The 19512-nt window shown below is 42.4% G+C and overlaps 1 protein-coding gene across 2 annotated transcripts in view; it reads right to left on the minus strand.

Moving 5' to 3' along the window:
* ANOS1 (anosmin 1) overlaps nt 1–19512 on the minus strand; it is a 180077-nt gene that overhangs the window by 139229 nt on the left and 21336 nt on the right. For both annotated transcript variants that reach the window (XM_053891890.1, XM_019417786.2), the window contains exon 2: nt 5763–5810. In XM_053891890.1, coding sequence (XP_053747865.1) covers nt 5763–5810 — 48 coding nt within the window. The remainder of the gene's footprint in view (nt 1–5762; nt 5811–19512) is intronic.

Consider the following 19512-nt stretch of genomic DNA (forward strand, 5'->3'; position numbering starts at 1 on the left):
CCCATGGTCACGAGTGCACTTTCTCTCTCTCAAGATAAAAAAAAACATTAAAAAAAAGAAACAGATGATCTTAATATTTAGTTATTACTAAAAGTGAAGTCCTGAAAGTAAGTTATTCTAAAAGGTATCATTTTTTGGTAGATTTGGTATATTTTAAAAGTTTGCCCCTTATCCTAAACTGACACTTAGTTCAGGTGTCAATTTTGCAAACAGTTTATTTTGGAGTACCTGTGTTCCTCTGAGCTACGTGTTTTCTCAGTGTGAGGAATCACCTTAATGGAAGAATTTCTAAGAAATCCATTTCTCCAGGCATTTGCGGAATGAAGCTGAACCAGTAGAACGGGCCATCTTTAAACAGCCTCTTCTTGATTTCCCATTGGACAACGGAGATTGAAGAGAGAGAAGGAGAAAACATTATTCTTTCCCTAGAGTTGGGCCACAATTGTTTCCCTAGAGTTGGGCCAGGAAGTGATCCATTTCATAATAGCTATAGAAGTGGTCTGGGGGAAACCAAACGCCCCAGGGGCATCAACTTCTACAATGGGCAAAAGATCTTTTGTAATTTTTGTAAGGTTCTATGATACTTAAAATGTGTGGAGAACACGATGGGAAAACTACTGGCTTCTGACTCCATCAGAACCCAGTTCAAATCCCATCTCTGGTACTTGCCAGTACTTAGTAGCTGAGTGACATTATACAAAGATCATCCAAACTTCCTAAGCATCCGTGAAACAGAGATGGTCATGCCAATTACAGAGTCAAGATCAGGTTCACTGATTCAGGTGCATCTTCACAGAACAACACCAAAAAAGTAAAAACAGTGACTTAAGTAACATAGACAATTTTCTTTCATGTGTAAATAATTTAAGAAGTCTAAGACTTATAATGGGGAGTCCATGGCATCAAAGACCCAGATGCCCTCTGTCTTTCTTATTGGTTATTCTCACACTGGCCTCCATCGTCAAGGGTAACTCATGGACCAAGACGGCTGCCGGAGCCCCTACCATCGGTCTGCATCCTAAGCAGTAGAGGACAGAGAAGGGGAACAGCCAGGAGTGCATTTTCTAGCTAAATCAGTTTCCTATAGAGAGGCATTTCAAAAGTCCTTCACGATCATTCCAATTGCATTGAATAGGCTTTTAATAAGTTAGCAGCAAAAAAGCTTTGGGAAATGTAGATGATTAATTCTAGGTGATAATGTCCTCGGTTGAAGAACTAGTTTTGGGTTAGTAGAGGAGAAAGTGGATTAGGAGGTAAAGAGCAATCCACCTGCCTACATTAGAGAGTATTTCATGAGAATTACAATTCCTGTACGTAACAAGCCCCTGACGGGGCTCCACACGTACCACATGCCTAGTAAATTCCACTCTTGTTTTCCGCCATATAAGAATATGCTGAGAAGAGAGCTGTGTTCTTAGTGTCTTTTATAATGGCCAAAATGCACAGAGCAGGGTTCTCAGTCTCGGTGTTTCTGACACTTAGACCAGATGACTCTGGCTGTACAGGGCTGTGCTGTGTGCTGTATGCTGTTTTTCAGTGTCCCTGACCTCCACCCACCAGATGCCTGTGGCTTTCCACCATCAGTTGTGACAACAAAAACTATCTCCAGCCATTGCCAAATGTCCCCTTGGGAGCAAGATCGCCCCAGGCTGAAAACGACTACCTAAGCCTACAATGTCCTACAATGGACAATGAATGAGTCACTACTCTATATTATCTAGGAGTCGAATGGTGCGAAAGGCCCTTGAGTTCATAGTGCTGATGTCATTGTGGAGAACAGAGTACAGGACAAAGCTGTAGATTTTCCAAATGGACAATAATCAATCTTGCAAACTCGCACATATGCAAAATGGATTACATATTACTTTTCTCCTAAATGTAATGCAGTAAAGATGTACTTTGAGGGGCACCTGGGTGGCTCAGTCGGTTAAGCGGCCGACTTCGGCTCAGGTCATGATCTCACAGTCTGTGAGTTCGAGCCCCGCGTCGGGCTCTGTGCTGACCGCTCAGAGCCTGGAACCTGTTTCAGATTCTGTGTCTCCCTGTCTCTCTGCCCCTCCCCTGTTCATGCTCTGTCTCTCTCTGTCTCAAAAATAAATAAATGTTAAAAAAAAAAAAAAATTAAAAAAAAAAAGATGTACTTTGAGGGAGGACAAAATGTAATGTACAGGTTTCATTCATTCATACATAGTGGCTGCTTACTTTCTGGCGAAGTAGACAGACTCTGAGAGATAAAGGAATAACTCCATGGGGCCACGTTAGGGTGTAAATGAAGCATGCAAATGGCGGGGGTGATCTGGGGAGGCGAGGCTGAGATGGGAATGAGGGGTGGGGGTGAACTGGGTGTCTCTCTGAGGAAGGAGAGCTCTGTGGGGAGAGGAGAGCAACCTCGAAGGGCTGTAAAGTAGGAGGAGATGAAGTTGGGGACAGTTGGAGACACAGGGCCAACGTTTTGGTCTGAGCAAGATGGAGAGAGATCAGAAGGTGTGAGGTACACAGCAGCATGACTCAGCGTATACGTGTAGAGGGTCTTCCCAGCAGCCCTGTGGGGACTACACGGAGGCAAAAGAGGAGGCTGGGAGACACAACAGGAAGTTCATGGACTGGTCCAGGCAAGAGATGATGGCACACGGACCAGGAGCAGGGGTGGGGGCACTGAGATCGGAGGAAGAGCCCATATTTGCAGACAGTAAGCAGAAATGATGAGCATGTGTGGTTTCTATAAAACATTATGTAAACCTTGTCTATCATCATTACTTCTGGGTGTTATTTCTTACTCTTCAGTCCCAATATTTGTTCAAAATTGGTTTTGAAGTTGTTCCTTTCTGTTAGCACGATGCAGAAGGCAGCGTTCTAAACTTTGGAACACGTCTACCCCTTTGGTGAGTGATTCCAGGACTGTCATCAAATATGTATGTGCCTGAATTTTCCCATTTGTAAAATGGAGTTACTATCACTCACCATTTACCTCATTAACCTAAAGATTAAGAGGAAAAGACTACATAGGCTCCACAAATCTCAAAAGAAATGCAAACTGTAATTATCTGCAAACGTGCCCAGTGGTGAAAATTTCCAAAGGAGATAGACTGTGATTAATATGTAAGATTCATTCCCAAAGATTCAGACTAAAGACAACCCTTAAACTTATGTCAGCTTTGTACTATATTCCAAAGTTGCTGGTGGGGTTAGCTGTGACTTATTAATGCATTTTTGCTTTCAGGCAAAAAGAAATTGATTTCTCTGCTTGTGAAATTCAGTCTCTCGTGTCAGCCTTGATCATTCGATAACAAGATATGGTTTAACAACCTGCTGTCCTGGCAGGGCGAAGGGTCTTTAATTAGGATACTTAAAAGAAAAAAGAGTTGAAATGAACTTTTCCATTCAAATTTCTTTGAAGTGTGTAAAAAAGAACTACTTTTTTTTAACGTAATAGGGAAAAAAGGGGTAGCTTAAATAAGAGAATGCTGGCAATTCGTGTAATACTCAACTAATATAAAACTGGACAAAAGCAGTACTTAGGAGACTTTATCAGCATCACGGCATCATCTCTCTCTCTCTCTTCCTCTCTATGTTTATATACACACATACTTCCCTGCAATCGTGACATAAACAAGTTACCCAACATTCCAACTAAAGAACAATTAATATAATAGACACCAGAAAATGTCTTCTCAGAACAAATGTTTATGTTATTACATAAAAAGAGGAACAGTGCCCAAACCAGACATTTCATTTCTGCCCAAGATTTAGCAAGTCAGAGCTAAGCAAAGCTTATTTTCACCAGATTATTTCACATTACCTAAGAATTCTGTTCTATCTTGAGTAATAGTCACATGTATTCCATGATATAATGTGTGCATGGATGTTGGAACGTTATCATTATAGTAAAGTTCTTGGCTTAGGAATATTATTGTACAATCATTTACTGTGAGATATGTGTTTGAAAGACTTCTCAAAATAATCGTGTTCCTCATAAATATGCTATTTCAGTATTATGTATGGCTCAGATAAAATTTTAGTTATACAATAAAGGACTGTTTCAATTTTCAGTCTAATAGTAATGTTTATGACATAAATTTCGTCAAACACTATTATGATCCCAAAGTTGCCAATATTTTTAGCCAGTAGTAAACTTTACTCATTTATATACTACATATTACAAATACATATATATTCTTTTTTTTTCTTAATTTGCGATGTTTTGGGATTGAGGTAAAATGTATGCTATGAAATGTATGAATGACAACTTCAGAGTGGTGTGTGCAGGAAGGAATACTCAAAAATGGAGAAGACACTTTTGAATTTAAAGGATCAAACTAACCAGCAATTCTAAATGTTCGGCAACCAATTCCAACCTGCGTGTGGATGGTCGGGGGACAGTTTACCCCAGCCGTTCACCAACGTTCCCGCATCAGCTGAGTGTCCTACAATTTAACTCAATTCTGAAACCATGTACCTGGCAACGGTATCAGATTGTACCAGTTAAGGGCTCAGTCCCAGGAGGCTGCTCCCCAACCCCTCCTCCATGCCCCCACACCCATTTCGATGCCAACCTGGCAAGTCCCCTTGTCACCTGTGCTTCTGACTGACCTGGTGTAGATGGGAGGGTCCAATTGACCCTCTCATTGGTTTCCATTCATTTGCTCGGGCGGCTCACCAGGACACGTGAGAATGACTTTACTTACTAGTAATTAATCAGTTTAGACGGGTTTATTATAAACAGATGTTAACTCAGGAACAGCCAGATGGAACCGAAGCCCAAAGCAACGCACAGGGAAATGACGATGATGTTCCGGGTACATCACCTGTCCCCAAATCTACATCTGTACGTGTTTACCAGCCTGCAAGCTCTCCGAACACCCTCTTTTCTTGTTTTTGCTTTTAAATGGAGGCTTCCTAACCTAAGCAAAATTGATTAAATCATTGGCAGTTGATGGTTGATTCAGCCTCCAGCCCTCTCCCCTCCCTGGCAATCAGGGGCAGGGATGCTGGAAGTTCCAACCCTCTATTCAGAGTGGGTTCCCCTAGCAATGAGCCCCCATCCTCAGACGTGTTCCAAAAGTCACGTCATTCACATAAACCCCACTGTGATGGCCAGGGGTCGTTATGATGGTAAGGGGTGGACACCCATTCACCTGTAGGGCTCTGAAAGGATTCTAGAAACTGAGGACAAGAGACCAAATATAACAAAAGACGTTCCCATTGCTCTTACTGCTCAGAAAATTCCAAGGTTTTGAGAACTGTGAGCCAAGAACCGTAGAGAAAGATCAAATATATGGAAAGTATATTTTGGTCATCTGAATGACCAACTGTGCATTCCTTATGAATGACAGTATTGCAAATTCCTGCAAATCAAACTACGTACAAAATCACGTAAGGGTAGGTAGGATGCAGTAAACCTTCTGGTTCCAACCAGAAGATGTTTTCTCCTTAAAATTTATTTGGATTGAAAAAGGTACAAGCAGAGAAATAAGGCGACATACAGAAGAACCGCCACAGGTATCTTGATTGAACTGAATTTGCACGTGATGAAACGTCACGGACGGATATACATACATTGCACCCGTGTCGGTTTCCTGCTTCTAATGGTGTTCTACAAACATGGAAAGCGTAAGCATTTGGTGGGGAATGGATGAACAGTACACGTACCTTCTCTGCTGTCTTTGCCACTTCCTGTGACTCCACAATCATTCCAAAATTAAACGCTTTTAACAACACGGATACAGTTGTAGACAACACGGATACAGTTGTAGGGAACATACCTTAGAACACTGCTTGTGATTCTGACACCAAACCAGGGAACCGTTGTTCTGCAAAAAGAAAAAGAAATATTGGCTCATTCAATAATTTTCTAACTCATGGCTACATAGTGTGAATTTCATTTTTCAATATTATCATTAACAAAAGACCCGTTTTTGCCCTCCTATCATTCTCTCTTCCCAAAATAGAAAGTGCGCTTCTAATGTAAGTCCAATTTTGGCCCTGACCCCATGATAGAAACAAAGACATATAAATTAATGAGGATTTCAAGCTGCCTAAAAGGAAAAGTGTCTGAGCCATGTCTCCTGCTGGCTGCCTGGGAGTCAGACCTCACTGAAAAGCCTTCTCTTTCCCTGTCACTGGATGTGTGACGGGGGGACAAGGGATTTACTATCCGTGTACCTCAATTGATCCATCTATAAAACATAACCATATGCCATGCGTGAGGTCACTGGCATAAGGAAATGAAATAATACCCACACGCCAGTTAGCACGGCCTGATATTCACTCGGTACAGAACAAAGATTAGGACTACAGTTTACTGTCTCTAACGTTAGCATTTCTTCTGGGAAATCTCTTACTCCACATGACTGGCATCTTGGTCACGACTCCTCCTTTGGCTGGGATAGGTTATGTGCGTGTGTGTTAGACTGGGGTAGCTGGTAGAGATAGTAAACGCCACCACCCCATAATTTAGATGCCGTGGCCTCCAGCTCTTGGAAGTTCACGGTTGGGTATGACATCAAGTAAGTCCATTTCCTCTGTCTGAATCTCTAAACTTTGAATTTTGACAACATCATATTCTATTCATAGATTAGTATTACATTGGCGCTCAGTTCAGAGAAAAGAAAATCAATATATCTTCTTAAAAATCCTTTTATAACAAGCTCATGGAGATATAACGTAGACACAGAAAGCACACTGTTTTAAAGTATAGAAACCAGCGGTTTGTAGTAAAAAGTATGTTCTAAATACTAAAAGGTATATTCAGAAGGCTGTGCAACCATCACCACTATCTATTTTTGGAACATTTTCACCAGCCCAGAAAGAAACATGTATCCCTTAGCACTCACTCCGCCATCTCCCTCCCTCCAGCCCCTGGCAACCACTCATCTACTTTCCTTTCCTACAGACTGATTCTGGAAACCTCATGGAAAAGGGATTATACAACATGTGGCCTTCTGTGTCTGGATTCTTTCACTGGGCATCATGTTTTACATTTTGCTAAACGGTATGGTATTTTTGCTCTGTCTATATTGCCACAAAAACCATACGTCATTCCTTTTTATTGTCCAATCCCATTGTACGGATATACCACATTTTTCTCTTCTGCTCCTAATAATCTGTCTCAATATATCTTATGTCCAATAGTATATGTTCATAATCTAGGATTCCTACTGAGTCAATCTCATCTCTATGGGATCAGAAAGTTTCTTCCACTAGGCTCAGATCATCGTGCTAAACGGCCTCAGCCCCACGTTAAAGCTTTAGCTATTACATCTATCATATGGCCCTAACTCTCCTCGGCAGCCTTACATCCCCAGATCCCAGAATGTACCTCCAGTTTCAGCTAAACTAAGATCAACCTACCCGTCCCCCTACTGACCTGGCCCAGCTTCCACCCCGGTCCCTTCTAAGTCTTTCTTTTCCTGGATAGATGGGGAGGACCTCTGGAGAACCTAAGGGTGTCTTCACTGCTTCTGCATTTGCTGGGCTGCTCTGGAGAGAAGTATGTACCCCATCCTCTCTTGTCTTAGGATATAGGTCTTTTATTTAAGTCAGCTCCCAAACTAGACTGTGGTCCCAGAGACAGGGCTTCCTTTTTCCTCTTTGCTTCAATGCTTCACACCAGCAAATGGACCAGCTCCTGATTCTCACAGAGACGGCTTCCATCAAAAGTCACGTGAGAGACACTGGGGCTGCAAAGTCAGCATGGCAACTGCTGCCTGGCTGATACGGTAACACCAATCGGGTAATATGCCTTTGACAAGATTATTATCAATAAATAATACTATCGTACTAATGACCACATCTACACAGCAGGCACTTGCTTTGGTGTTTGCCATATTCAGCCTCCCCAGGCATCCCACGTAATGACATAAACTTCATTTACCCATTTTTAAAGTCAAGAAACTGGTCGAAGAAGCCAAGTAAAATATCCACATTCATGAAGCAAATGGTTAAACACAGTTGTCACACCACAATGGGTAAAGGTTTAGCTAAACAAAGGGTGACTTTTATGGAGCGTTTTGAAGGAAATCTCCAGACTCAGAACCTTGGAAGGACAGGAATGAATTGGTTGGGATGGTCCTGAGTATCGTACATTCCAGAAGCAGCAGATCAGATTGAGGGGTTGAAGCAGAGAATAGGAGGGGTGGTTGGGTAAACAGATAGAATGCAGATTACAGTGGATTTGGACTTATTGCTGGAAATAAAATTTGTTATGTACTACATGTCAGACGGTTAAAAAAAAAAAAAGGAGAGGATTGGACAAGTCGTGTACCTACAACACCTTGACTAGTTTCCTTTTGTTTCCTTTGACTATAGATAAAATGGCCAGACCTCAACAACAAAACACCAAAACTCCAGCAAAGACTGCATTTGGCTGCCCAGCAAATGCATCCTCTAGTGCCTGGCACCATGCGGAAACCCAGTGCTCCCTATGGTATTGGCCCATACACCTGTCAAAATTACAGAAAAACTAATAGTCACAGAGCCTATCTGCTAAGCTGTTTACATTCGGGGGGAATTAACATCAATGCATTTCCTCAACCAAGGCATTTTCATTTTAAGCAAAATTTCCCACTAATCACAAATTGAAAAACTATCATTATACAGAAATATTTGGGGCAATAGCAAGCAAGCATGAAAGATCATTTTGGTCATAATAGGTTTTTTTGTCACTGAAGACAGTATGTCCTAGAATGCTTAAGAAGATTAAAATCATAATCCACATAAAGTATTGAGCAAAATGTCTGGCACGGAGTTAGAGGTCAGAAAAAAAGTCCATTATGATTGACGTTACTTTGTTTGCCACGATTATTGTTTTCAGGAGGGAGTAATCCTGTACTTAAAATCTCCCAGTTCCTCTGTATAACCCAATGCAATCTTATTAGTGAGGCTCAGAAGAGGCAGCCCGTCATGTTTTTCTCCTTGGATGGTAACAATCCTGCCATGTTTGCCAATATGATGCCTGGGCAATGGTATTCTTTTTGGTTTAATTTCCTTCAGCCATTTGTATTTCCTTTAGAGTGAACAGTCTGTGCATTTTACCATTTCTTTTCTGAATGCTTAACCATAGCCATTGTAGCAGCTACGAGGGCCAATTAGATTGAATAATCATTTGTCTATAATAGGTGTTGTAGAAATTTTCCAGTGATCGTTGGCCTTTTGACTTTATGCATGATGTTTGCTCCATGAAAAAATTTTCTATACACACACACAAACATGCACACACATAGATATGTGTCTCTACATTTCCTTTTGGGGTTTTAAGTTTCCTGTTTTTCTTAAAACACCCCCCCCCCCCCCCGCCCATGTAAAGGTTTTGCAGCTGTTCTGTGCTTTTGCCTTTATCAATCAGCCTTTGGCATTCTATTTATCTCTACAAAGAACATCTAAAAACCCTGCCTAATGGCATCAAGGATGTGGGTAAACCCCTGATTTAACTCCAGCTACTGTGTTTCAGCCAGGTGCACACACACTACCATCCACCTACATTGCTTACCTGTGATGCTCTTTGAGCAGGAGAGCAATGGAAAAATACAAGAATCCAGTAGTTTTCAACAACCCGCCCCAGGGGAAGTTCTTAGTCAGATTACAATAGCCTTCCCCAGTTAAGCCACTTGACAACAAAAATAAAATACAGTATTGGCAATCAAGTCTTGTTCTGGGTTAAAGCCAGCAAAGATAAAGAGTCAAAGTACATCAGACAAGAAAGGCGTTTGCCTGTTGAATCATTATTGTAACCTCCAGGTAGGATCAGACAGCGGGACTTTGGTAATTATATAAAGATTACATCCTGTATTTTATTGGTTTAACTAGATCAAACATGAATGCTAGTCAATCCAACTTTCAAAGAGTTTATATAAGTTCACTCAACTGCACCCAGACATTATTTCAATGACATTTTCAAAGTCTCTTCTAGCCTTTTGATTTTTTTTCTCCTTAAAGAAAAATAATTCTTCAAAAGCTTCAGGTAAAGAAAACACTTCGTTCCCTCAAAGACAACCCACAAGGATAAAGATAAATGAAAACTAGCTATCGAGATACAACCATTTGAAAAAAGAATAGAGAATGAGAACAGATCCCACACATTTTCCTTAACACAAACAGGTGTAGGTGTGGAACAAGGACTAATCAATTTTCCATTTCAGAAACACAGCACTAAGCCATTGTCCAACGGCAGTATGGAACATTTGAAATTGAAACTATCCCAGAAAACCCACTATGGACCAAACATTTGCCATTCAACCCTACAAACTGTGACTTTCAGTTAACAATTTTGTTCTTATATTAAACACAAGTTTTTGGGGGAGCTTGGGTGGCTCCGTCAGTTAAGGATCTTCTGCTCAGGCCAGGATCTCAGGGTTCGTGGGTTCAAGCCCTACGTCGGGCTCTGTGCTGACAGTAGCCAGCCTGATGTGGAGCTTGAACCCACAAACCCTGAGATCCTGACCTGAGCCAAAGTCTGTCACTTAACTGAATGAGCCCAAGAGAGAGAGAGAGAGAATCTGAAGCAAGCTCCATTGTCAGCTCCATGCAGGGCCTGACGGGGCTCAATCTCACAACTGTGAGATTATGATCTGAGCCAAAGTCAAAAGTCAGATGCTTAATTGACTGAGCCACCCAGGCACCCCTCATTGTTAAGTTTTTTAAAATAAAACATTGAGGGGAGCCTGACTGACTTAGTCGGAAGAGCCTGTGACTCTTAATCTCAGGGTTGTGAGTTCAAGCCCCACACTGGGTGTAGAGATTACTTAAATAAATAGAATTTTTTTAAAAAGTAAAAAATAAAATGAAGGCATGGATTAAAATTTAGGAATTCACTTTAATCCAGAATAATTTCCTATTAATTTGAACCATGGAATAATATACTTAATTTCATTTGTTATCATAAGGATGTGCTTTTCTACTGTTAATATACTTGGAACTTTCTCACACATTTCACAGCAGCTAAAAGATAATGTAACAGAAGGACATTGGATGATGCATTTATGTGGCTTGAACTATTTTTTTATTTTTATTATTATTTTGAGAGAGAGCACAAGCACAGGAGGGGCAGGGAGAAGGAGAGACAGAACCCCAAGCAGGCTCCACACCATCAGGGCAGAGCCTGATGTGGGGCTCAAACTCACGAACTGTGAGGTCATGACCTGAGCCAAGATTGAGAGTCCGACCCTTAACCAAATGAGCCACTCAGGTGAGGGATGTTCATCATAGGACAGGCTATCCATATGTGGGAGCACGAAGTCTACAGACCTCTGTACTTCCTACTCAGTTTTGCTGTGAACCTAAAACTACTCTAAAAAATAAAATCTACTGGGTGCCAGTTAAGCATGTGACTTCAGCTTGGGTCATTATCTCATGGTTCATGAGTTCAAGCCCCGCATAGGGCTCCATGCTCAGAGTGTGGAGCTTGGTTGGGATTCTTTCTCTCTCTCCTCTCCCTCCCTCTGTCTCCCCTTCCCCCCTGCTTGTGCTCTTGTCGCTCTCAAAATAAATAAATAAACTTTAAAAAAGTCTACTTCAAAGGATAGGAAAAAAAAGAGAGCTTTGTGTTTATACTTGTTCGTAAGTAGGATCTCTTTCTAATGTTATGGATTACTCTCAGTAAATCGATGGCCTTTCATCCCCTACTCCCTCTCAAAAAATTCTCTCTGGATTCTACAAATATCTCACATTGAGCTGAATTCTGTAGAACAACGTTTGGCCATACACAATGTACCTCTCTCCAAATGCCCAGCACTGGAATGCATGCCTGGCCACACTGTCTGGGTGTCACTTCTTCACACCCTGCAGCTTGTTTGGGAATGAGAACCTTCCATCAGGAACCTGTGCCTCCGCCAAGCCAGACCCCGTGTGTCCTTCGGGTCACTGCAAATGCCACTTCTTTGAGGAAGCCTTCCCTGACCACCTACACCCTGACTATCACAGACCCCCTGTTACACACACTCATGCAATGAGAACACATTAGAGACACAGTCTGTCTATATCTCTTCCTTACAGTTGGCTCCCTCACAAACTTAACAATTATTACTGATGAAATAAGTAAACGAATGGATAAGGAGTCGTACAAAAAATTTACACTTTAATCATTAGGTCATGAGGAGGTAAAAAGGATGAAATGAGTAGACTGAACTGAACAAATTTTTCACCTTCTTGGACAGGTGCTTTTAGGAAGTGGGTTCATTATTCTGTTTCTACTCGTCATGGCAATATTAAAAATGGAACCAAAGCTTGCATGCAGTATAAAATATAAATTATTTAAGACATAACCGTGCTAATTATCTTGCTACAGACGCATGTAATTAAAGTTATCTAAAGAAAATTTATAGAACAGCCAAGTGCCAGACTATGCCATATGGGAAAACATTACGTTTTATTAACATTTTACTATGAATTTTGACAAGGAATATTCCAAAGGATTCTACATGTAGGAGACTATCAGATCAAGACAGAATTTTTACTCCTTAGTGTCCCTATGAGAATGGTAGGACCCACCAGGGGATCAGAGGACTGGTTTTTCTTAGGACGTTTCAAACATCAGTCTACCAAGTTTAATCTCCGGAAGGATATGCTAGTTACTGATGCATTCTTGCCACAGTTAAGATTTCAGAGATGTATTGTCTAAAGCCATATTTCTATTTTCCAGAGACACCTCCACTAAGATGAGCCATCTCCATGGAATCACATAAAACCTTGGAAGATTTCAAGGCAGAATAAATGACTTAGGCTGAAATAAATCCAGCCGTAAGGAGGTTTAGAGGGAGCATTAAAGGTAATAACTAAAATTTAGTAAATGACTCGTTTTACAAAGCAAGGGAAGCGTGAGAAGAGAGTACCTGCTATAAATTGAACACCGAAAGCATTGTTGATGGGAGACCTGAGCAATAAAGAACAGTCCCTATAAATGTCAGTCTCCTTCCCTCCTTCTCATTCATCACTCTGAAATGTTTACTTCACGTGCCAATTGTGCATGAGTTCCTCCAATTCCAGGAACCTCTCGCCAATCGCCATTTCGGCTCTTCTAGAAGGTAAACACATGCCTGTGGACTAAAGTGGTGAGTCCCGCCAGGCAGACCTGTCATGTTTACTGTGTAGGGACAACCGCCCACCTTCCCCAAGGTGGGCACCGTGGTCAGCCACACCTGCATCTTCTTCCTTCTTCTTCTTCTTCTTCCTCCTCCTCCTCCTCCTCCTCCTCCCTCCTCCCTCCTCCTCCTCCTCCTCCTTCTTCTTCTTCGAAGCTTTCCTGACTTTAATCATTTGTGTGTGAGTGATGTTGAGAAAGACAAGACTGGGAAGAGGAGAAGAGAAGGAGCAGTAAGGGAGAAGGAAGGGGACAGAGCAGGGAAGGAGGACAGAAAGAATCCAAAGAGGCCAGAGCAAATGGCATATTGAGTCTCTGGGCATAAACCTGAGATATAAAGACTTCTTTCTATATAAAATAATATAAATATACAAGCAGAAATTATTTTTGGCATCAAAAGGCACAGGGAAATCTGCACTAAGATCACTGCACGAAAAGCCACTGGCGTGGGGACCTCCACCGGCTCAGTGGGCTGCATATCAGTGGTCCCTTCAGCAGTTGTCTGAGTGGGGACATGGCAGCGTCTGAACTTTTGATGCTAGGTTCAGTTCTATAGCTTCAGTTCAGTCTCCATGGCAACTACCAGTACTGTCCAGTCTGGGACACGGGGTCCCCACTAACATGGGGCCCCAGGTACACTTGCTGTATTCCACGGGAATTCGAGACAAAGCACAGAAAGAAAGATTGGCAGAAATGAAAAGGGCAATGAGTTCTAGAAGCAGATTAACGCCCAGGATCCAGCTTGTTGGATGTAGAATATGTCCCTTCAACAGCCTGAGGCAAAGCTGTGAGACACTGTGCTTCTTTGAGATGCACCGCCAGACTGTCCCCAAAGTCAGGGTGCGCTTTCCCCAACTGTAGTTTGGTGTGACGCCGTGAATGTTGGCCTGGTAGCAGCCGTGACATGGTGGTCAACATTCCATGAACGTGACCTTGGTCCCAGCTGCGCTTACTGTCACCAATGACACTGAGTTCTGTACGTTGTTGGTTCTACACATGTTGGGTTTAACTGCCGTTTAAAATGAGATGAATGTAATTAGACAATGATTGGGCATTGAAAGGCAAAACTGTGGTGTACACAGAACGAAGGAGTGCAGGTAAGACTCACTGCCACAAGACTGCACTGTCCTATTTTCTTGCCACTAGTAACGAATACGTTACAGGACTGAAGCAATGGGACACAGAAGGAGGTGTGCCACATGATTACCGATAGATGAACAAAAAAGTGCAAATGGACACAGAAGAAACTACCAAACCTCCCGGACCAGACAGAACGTATGACAAAGCAACAAGATATTAGTGTGACCCAGTGATGCTTCTTTTAACAAAGACCATCTCCGAGCCTGTGTCATGATTTTAGTACAATGTTTGTTTGTTGGGGTTGCATAAAAATAGATGTTCCATCCATGGCTTCTTAGATTCACTGAAATCTCATACAAATTTATGTTGGCCCTCTACCAATTCTTTGTCTTTGCCACACTGACACGTCTTTGAGAGTTACTCTCGGGCGGGCTACCCCTGCCTTCCCCAGTCTGCTTTCAGGAAACGATTAGTGAAGGACTTCTGAAACCGATCCGTATGTTACAGACAGTAGCCTGCGATTCTAAGCAGCGAGGTGTTATCAGTGGCCGGATGGAGGTCCACTGAGGACACTCAGTGTGAGTTTCGATGGCCTCCCGTATGGAAAGTACATATAGACAGGACTACCCAGGAAATTAAAAGGGGAAGGACCAGTAATAACAATGCTTCCAAAATTGCTGGTACAAAGAATCACCCACGGAATCTGTTAGACATTGCGGTTCTCCGGGACTGACTCAGTAGATCTCGATCTGACCCTGGAATCTGTAGACTGACAGATGCCCTAAATGTTTCTTACAATGGGACACACGTGGTCAACGCTAGGCCAACAGATTGTCCGACTTTGAGGGATTATGGAACGAAGGCCTAGTGATGAAAGACACAGAGCAGTTGTAGAAACCAAAGAAAAGCATGAAAATGGTTAAGTGTTTATGCTCAGGGAGGAAAAGTGTAGTTTAAAAAGTATAAGGTAGAAAAGAGTTCTAGAGGATGATAGGTCCAATGGGTGCCAATGTTTGGAGCTGTTTCTACCCCAGAGGGAGAATTTTGTCACACAAAACAGTAATTGTCTGTAGTGAATCTTCTCCTGCACCATCCAGATGTCCCTACAACCCCAGAACCAAGATCAATGTGCCTACTGGGAGTGTCGAGTACTGATGGGTATTACCTAAACCCCTCCTTTCCCCTCCCATAAACTCTACTTGCTGGGAGAGGTTACCTAACCCAAGGCCACACTGCTTCCAGGAGAGTCCCACATGGAGTACTGGCTGATGCTGGGCCACAAAGGACCAACCCCCTTGTCCCATTCACAGTAACATCCGAGGCATTTCCAGCTCCAGATGATGCTATGGTATCCACTTGAGGCTGTGGCCACAGATGGCATGACAGCCCAACTCCTGCCCCATGCTGTGTCCTTCACTCCCCTGAGGAGGTGATCCTGGGAACGTCACCCAGTACGGTAACGTGAGCTCACATCTCGAGAGCTTAGCATATGCTTCATGACTAACACAACCTGTGAAAACCAATCACCTTCCCATATATGTGCAGGGGGAGAGAATGAGTTTTCTCCACTTGAGAGGCTTTTGGAAAAAGCCAAGTAGATATGAGGCATAATTTTTGAAAAAGGTGAGGGTGTTGAAGAAGTTAACCACGTAGTGGCAGGACTCAAGAGCCACAGGAAAGCGAGCCCTTCCCGTGCAGAAGAGGAAGGTGGATCGACAGGAAACAGCAGGTGAGCTGCAGAGCATTCTAGCCCAAGAACAGATCTCATTAAGTCCCCACAAACTCCTTCTCAGGGGGCCAGCCTCTCTGAGGATGCATGACAACATGACTTCATATTGATACATGCTTTCCTGAAAGGAACAGAATTGTGTCCTCTTGAAAGTATTCAGAAGAAGAGAGCCAAAGCATAAGAGACTCTTAAAAACTGAGAACAAACTGAGGGTTGATGGGGGGTGGGAGGGAGGAGAGAGTGGGTGATGCGTATTGAGGAGGGCACCTTTTGGGATGAGCACTGGGTGTTGTATGGAAACCAGTTTGACAATAAACTTCATATATTGAAAAAAAAGTTCAACATTGGGAATTTAAAAAAAAAAGAAAGGGTTGAAGTTATAATAATAAAAAGATGAGATAAATTTAAAAAAAGTATTCAGAAGAAGAACATGGTATTGTTTCAATATGTTTCAAGTCGCCATTGGTAGCTATTTTTTATTTGTGCATTTAAAAGCAACTTTGTCCTGAGGCTGTGGATGAAACAATTGAAAGGCAGGACAGAAATCTTTTTTTAAAAAAACATGTCAGCACCATTCCAAAGTTCCTGCGAGGAATTAAAATCATTATCAAAGCAGGAAAAAATGCAAGAGCAATGTGGAAAAACATAACTTTACACAACTCTTAATTACATCTTTTACTAGAATTCTCTGGAAAGACTATAATGGTACGCAAATTTACAGCACGCTGAAGTAGACGTTAACATTTACTCACTAGCGATGCGTAAAAGATTTCTTTGGCATTTTCTGTTCCTTAATTGTTATTGTTGCTGCTGCTGCTGCGTTTTTATCGTAGGATGTTTAAAAAACTTTTTTTAATGTTGATTTTTGAGACAGTGAGAGAAACGCAGAGTACGTGAGCAGGGGAGGGGCAGAGGGAGAGGGAGACACAGGATCCGAAGCAGGTTCCAGGCTCCGAGCTGTCAGCACAGAGCCCAACGCGGGGCTCGAACCCATGAACTATGAGACCATGACCTGAGCCCAAGTCAGACGCTCAACAGACTGAGCCACCCAGGCGCCCCTACTGTAGGATGTTTTAAACATGGACGAAACAGAAAATTGATCAAGAGAAATTTTAGCAAAAAGCGAAGGCATGTAGGCGGCCACTAAAACAATGACGTCATAAGCTCTCTTACTTACATGAGGATTCAACCGTGTCCTACCCGGAAAGACTGCTGTACGACTGCTCCTCTCACTGATACCAACTGAAAAAAGCACTTTACGGTGATCTCAAAATGTTTTGAGAGCTGTTAGAATTCTGACTTCTCTGCAGGTAATCAGCTGAGACCTTCTCTTAGATCTTCATAAAGTCACCTTCTGTGCAGAGCATTTGCATCAGTGGGCATTTCTGCCACTTCCTGTCTGTGAAAGTATAAGATCTATACAGGGGCACCTGCGTGGCTCAGTCAGTTCAGCGTCTGACTTCGGCTCAGGCCATGATCTCACAGTTCATGGGTTTGAGCCCCGTGTCGGGCTCTGTGCTGACAGCTCAGAGCCTGGAGCCGGCTTCAGATCCTGTGTCTCCTTCTCTCTCTGCCCCTCCTCCGCTCGCACTCTGTCTCTCCCTCTCTCTCAAAAAGAAACAAATGTTAAAAAGAAAAAAAAAAAAAAAAGAATAAAATCTATCCAAATATGGCCAAGCCTGTTCTGTAAACACAACCAACACCAGAAAAGGGACTCGAAATGTGTTTCTAAATACGCTCTCAAAATGTTTGTAAACTGTAGAATTCTGACTCAGATGATACCATATAATTACAAATCAGTGAAGACCTCTGAGGGTCATTTAATCCATGTTCCTGCTGGAAACAAAACAAATCCAACTCGTGAATGACGTGTAATTGTCTTGTAATACAAGGAACTTTCCAGGGGAAAGAGTTTCCGCATCTCGGTAACACATCACCCTGTTCTGAGTTTTCCATCCCTGAATCCCCACTGAAACCTTGCGAACCAAAAGAGCAAAGGGGTGAGGAATTATTAAGGTTCAGACCTTCTGCCTGCTGATTCTCTAGTTAACGAAATACTCTGATCACTGTCTCCAAAACATAAGCCTAAGAAAAAGGTCAAAGCTGGAGGAGAAGACACAGCCCAGAGTCCATCCTGTGAGAGTATGAAGATCACATAGAGATTATTCCATTCCAGAATACTCAGGGTGGGACCAGAATGATGATGCAAACCACTCACATCTTGGAAGTGAACATGACATGGGGAACTTTCTGAAAAATGGTCACCAAGGTCTGAGGAGAAAGGGAAAAGTGCAGAATGGGCTGGGAGGGAGGATCTAAGCATCCCATGATAGCGCTAAACCTCCAACGCACCCCCCCCACCAAGGACTCTTCTGGACACGCCAGGTTACTCATTATTGTGGATCTGAGTAACATGCAAAAGCCATCAGGAATACTGGCAACACAAGATTCTGAGGAACATTCTACATCACCGCAAGAATCGCCAGGGTTGAGAGATTCAAGCCCAATGTTCTCCCCTTGTAAATGAAGATACTGGAACCCAGGAAGTCTAAAAAATATGCAACACATTGCTCCTTTGAACAAAAAAAAAAATATTCTAATAATTGAAAGCATGCCCAACTTGGGAGTCAAAAGACCCTATTTCACATTCCAGGTCACTTACCCATCATAAATTGCAAGCTTTCAAAAAAAAATTAATGTCTTCTTTTCCAAAATGACAAGAAAGGTGGTTTTAAAAGATGGTCACAGACATGTTTATGAAGGACCATCTGTGATCGTCTAAAGTCAAAGTGATGTCTAGTTGTGACTAGTGACGTCTAGTCTCGCTGGCAAGATGCAGTCAATCAATATGAATGATTTGCACATAAGAGGTGACTGCTAATAATTTACAAGGTCCTGGGTAGCTCATGTAATTAACCATGGAGAAGTCGAATTCTAAGAGCCCTTAATACGTTTTGATATAACAATAAAGAAAATGGTTTTCAATTGTTTATGAGTAAGATCAATCTTATGAATTTCTACGTGTTGTTTCAAGTCTTTCCAAAGGCACAATATCCACAGAAAGCATAAAATGCGCTCTTCAACGCAGTTCTGCACTAAATTATATTCGTAACCCATAACCCCCTTTTGGAGAACATGAAAATCCAACAACGTAAATACTGTTTCTTTTGGGGGTGCCTGGGTGGCTCAGTCGGTTAAGCGTCCAACTTCGGCTCAGGTCATGATCTCAAGGTTCGTGGGTTCAAGTTCCACATCAGGCTCTGTGCTGACAGCTCAGAGCCTGAAGCCTGCTTCAGATTCTATGTCTCCCTCTCTCTTTCAAAGATAAACATTTTTAAAAAGTTAGAAAAAAACATATTTAAAAAATACTGCTTCTTTTGGGTTCCAGGACCCAATTCCAATGTGTGTTTTTGCCGGGGGACGGGGGGATTCCCTGCATACCACTGAGCAATTCTCAGACACCAGTAGGGTGTCAGAGAATTTTTTTTCAGTTTATTTATTTTTGAGAGAGAACGAAAGAGAGACAGACAGAGTGCAGGCAGGGGAGGGGCAGAAAGCAAGAGGGACAGAGGATCCAAAGCAGGGTCTGTGCTGACAGCAGAGAGCCTGATGGGGGGGGGGGGGGGGCTCG

Source organism: Panthera pardus, unplaced genomic scaffold (genome assembly GCF_024362965.1).
Source record: "Panthera pardus isolate Hobbes unplaced genomic scaffold, ASM2436296v1 HiC_scaffold_27, whole genome shotgun sequence".
Lineage (NCBI taxonomy): Eukaryota > Metazoa > Chordata > Mammalia > Carnivora > Felidae > Panthera > Panthera pardus.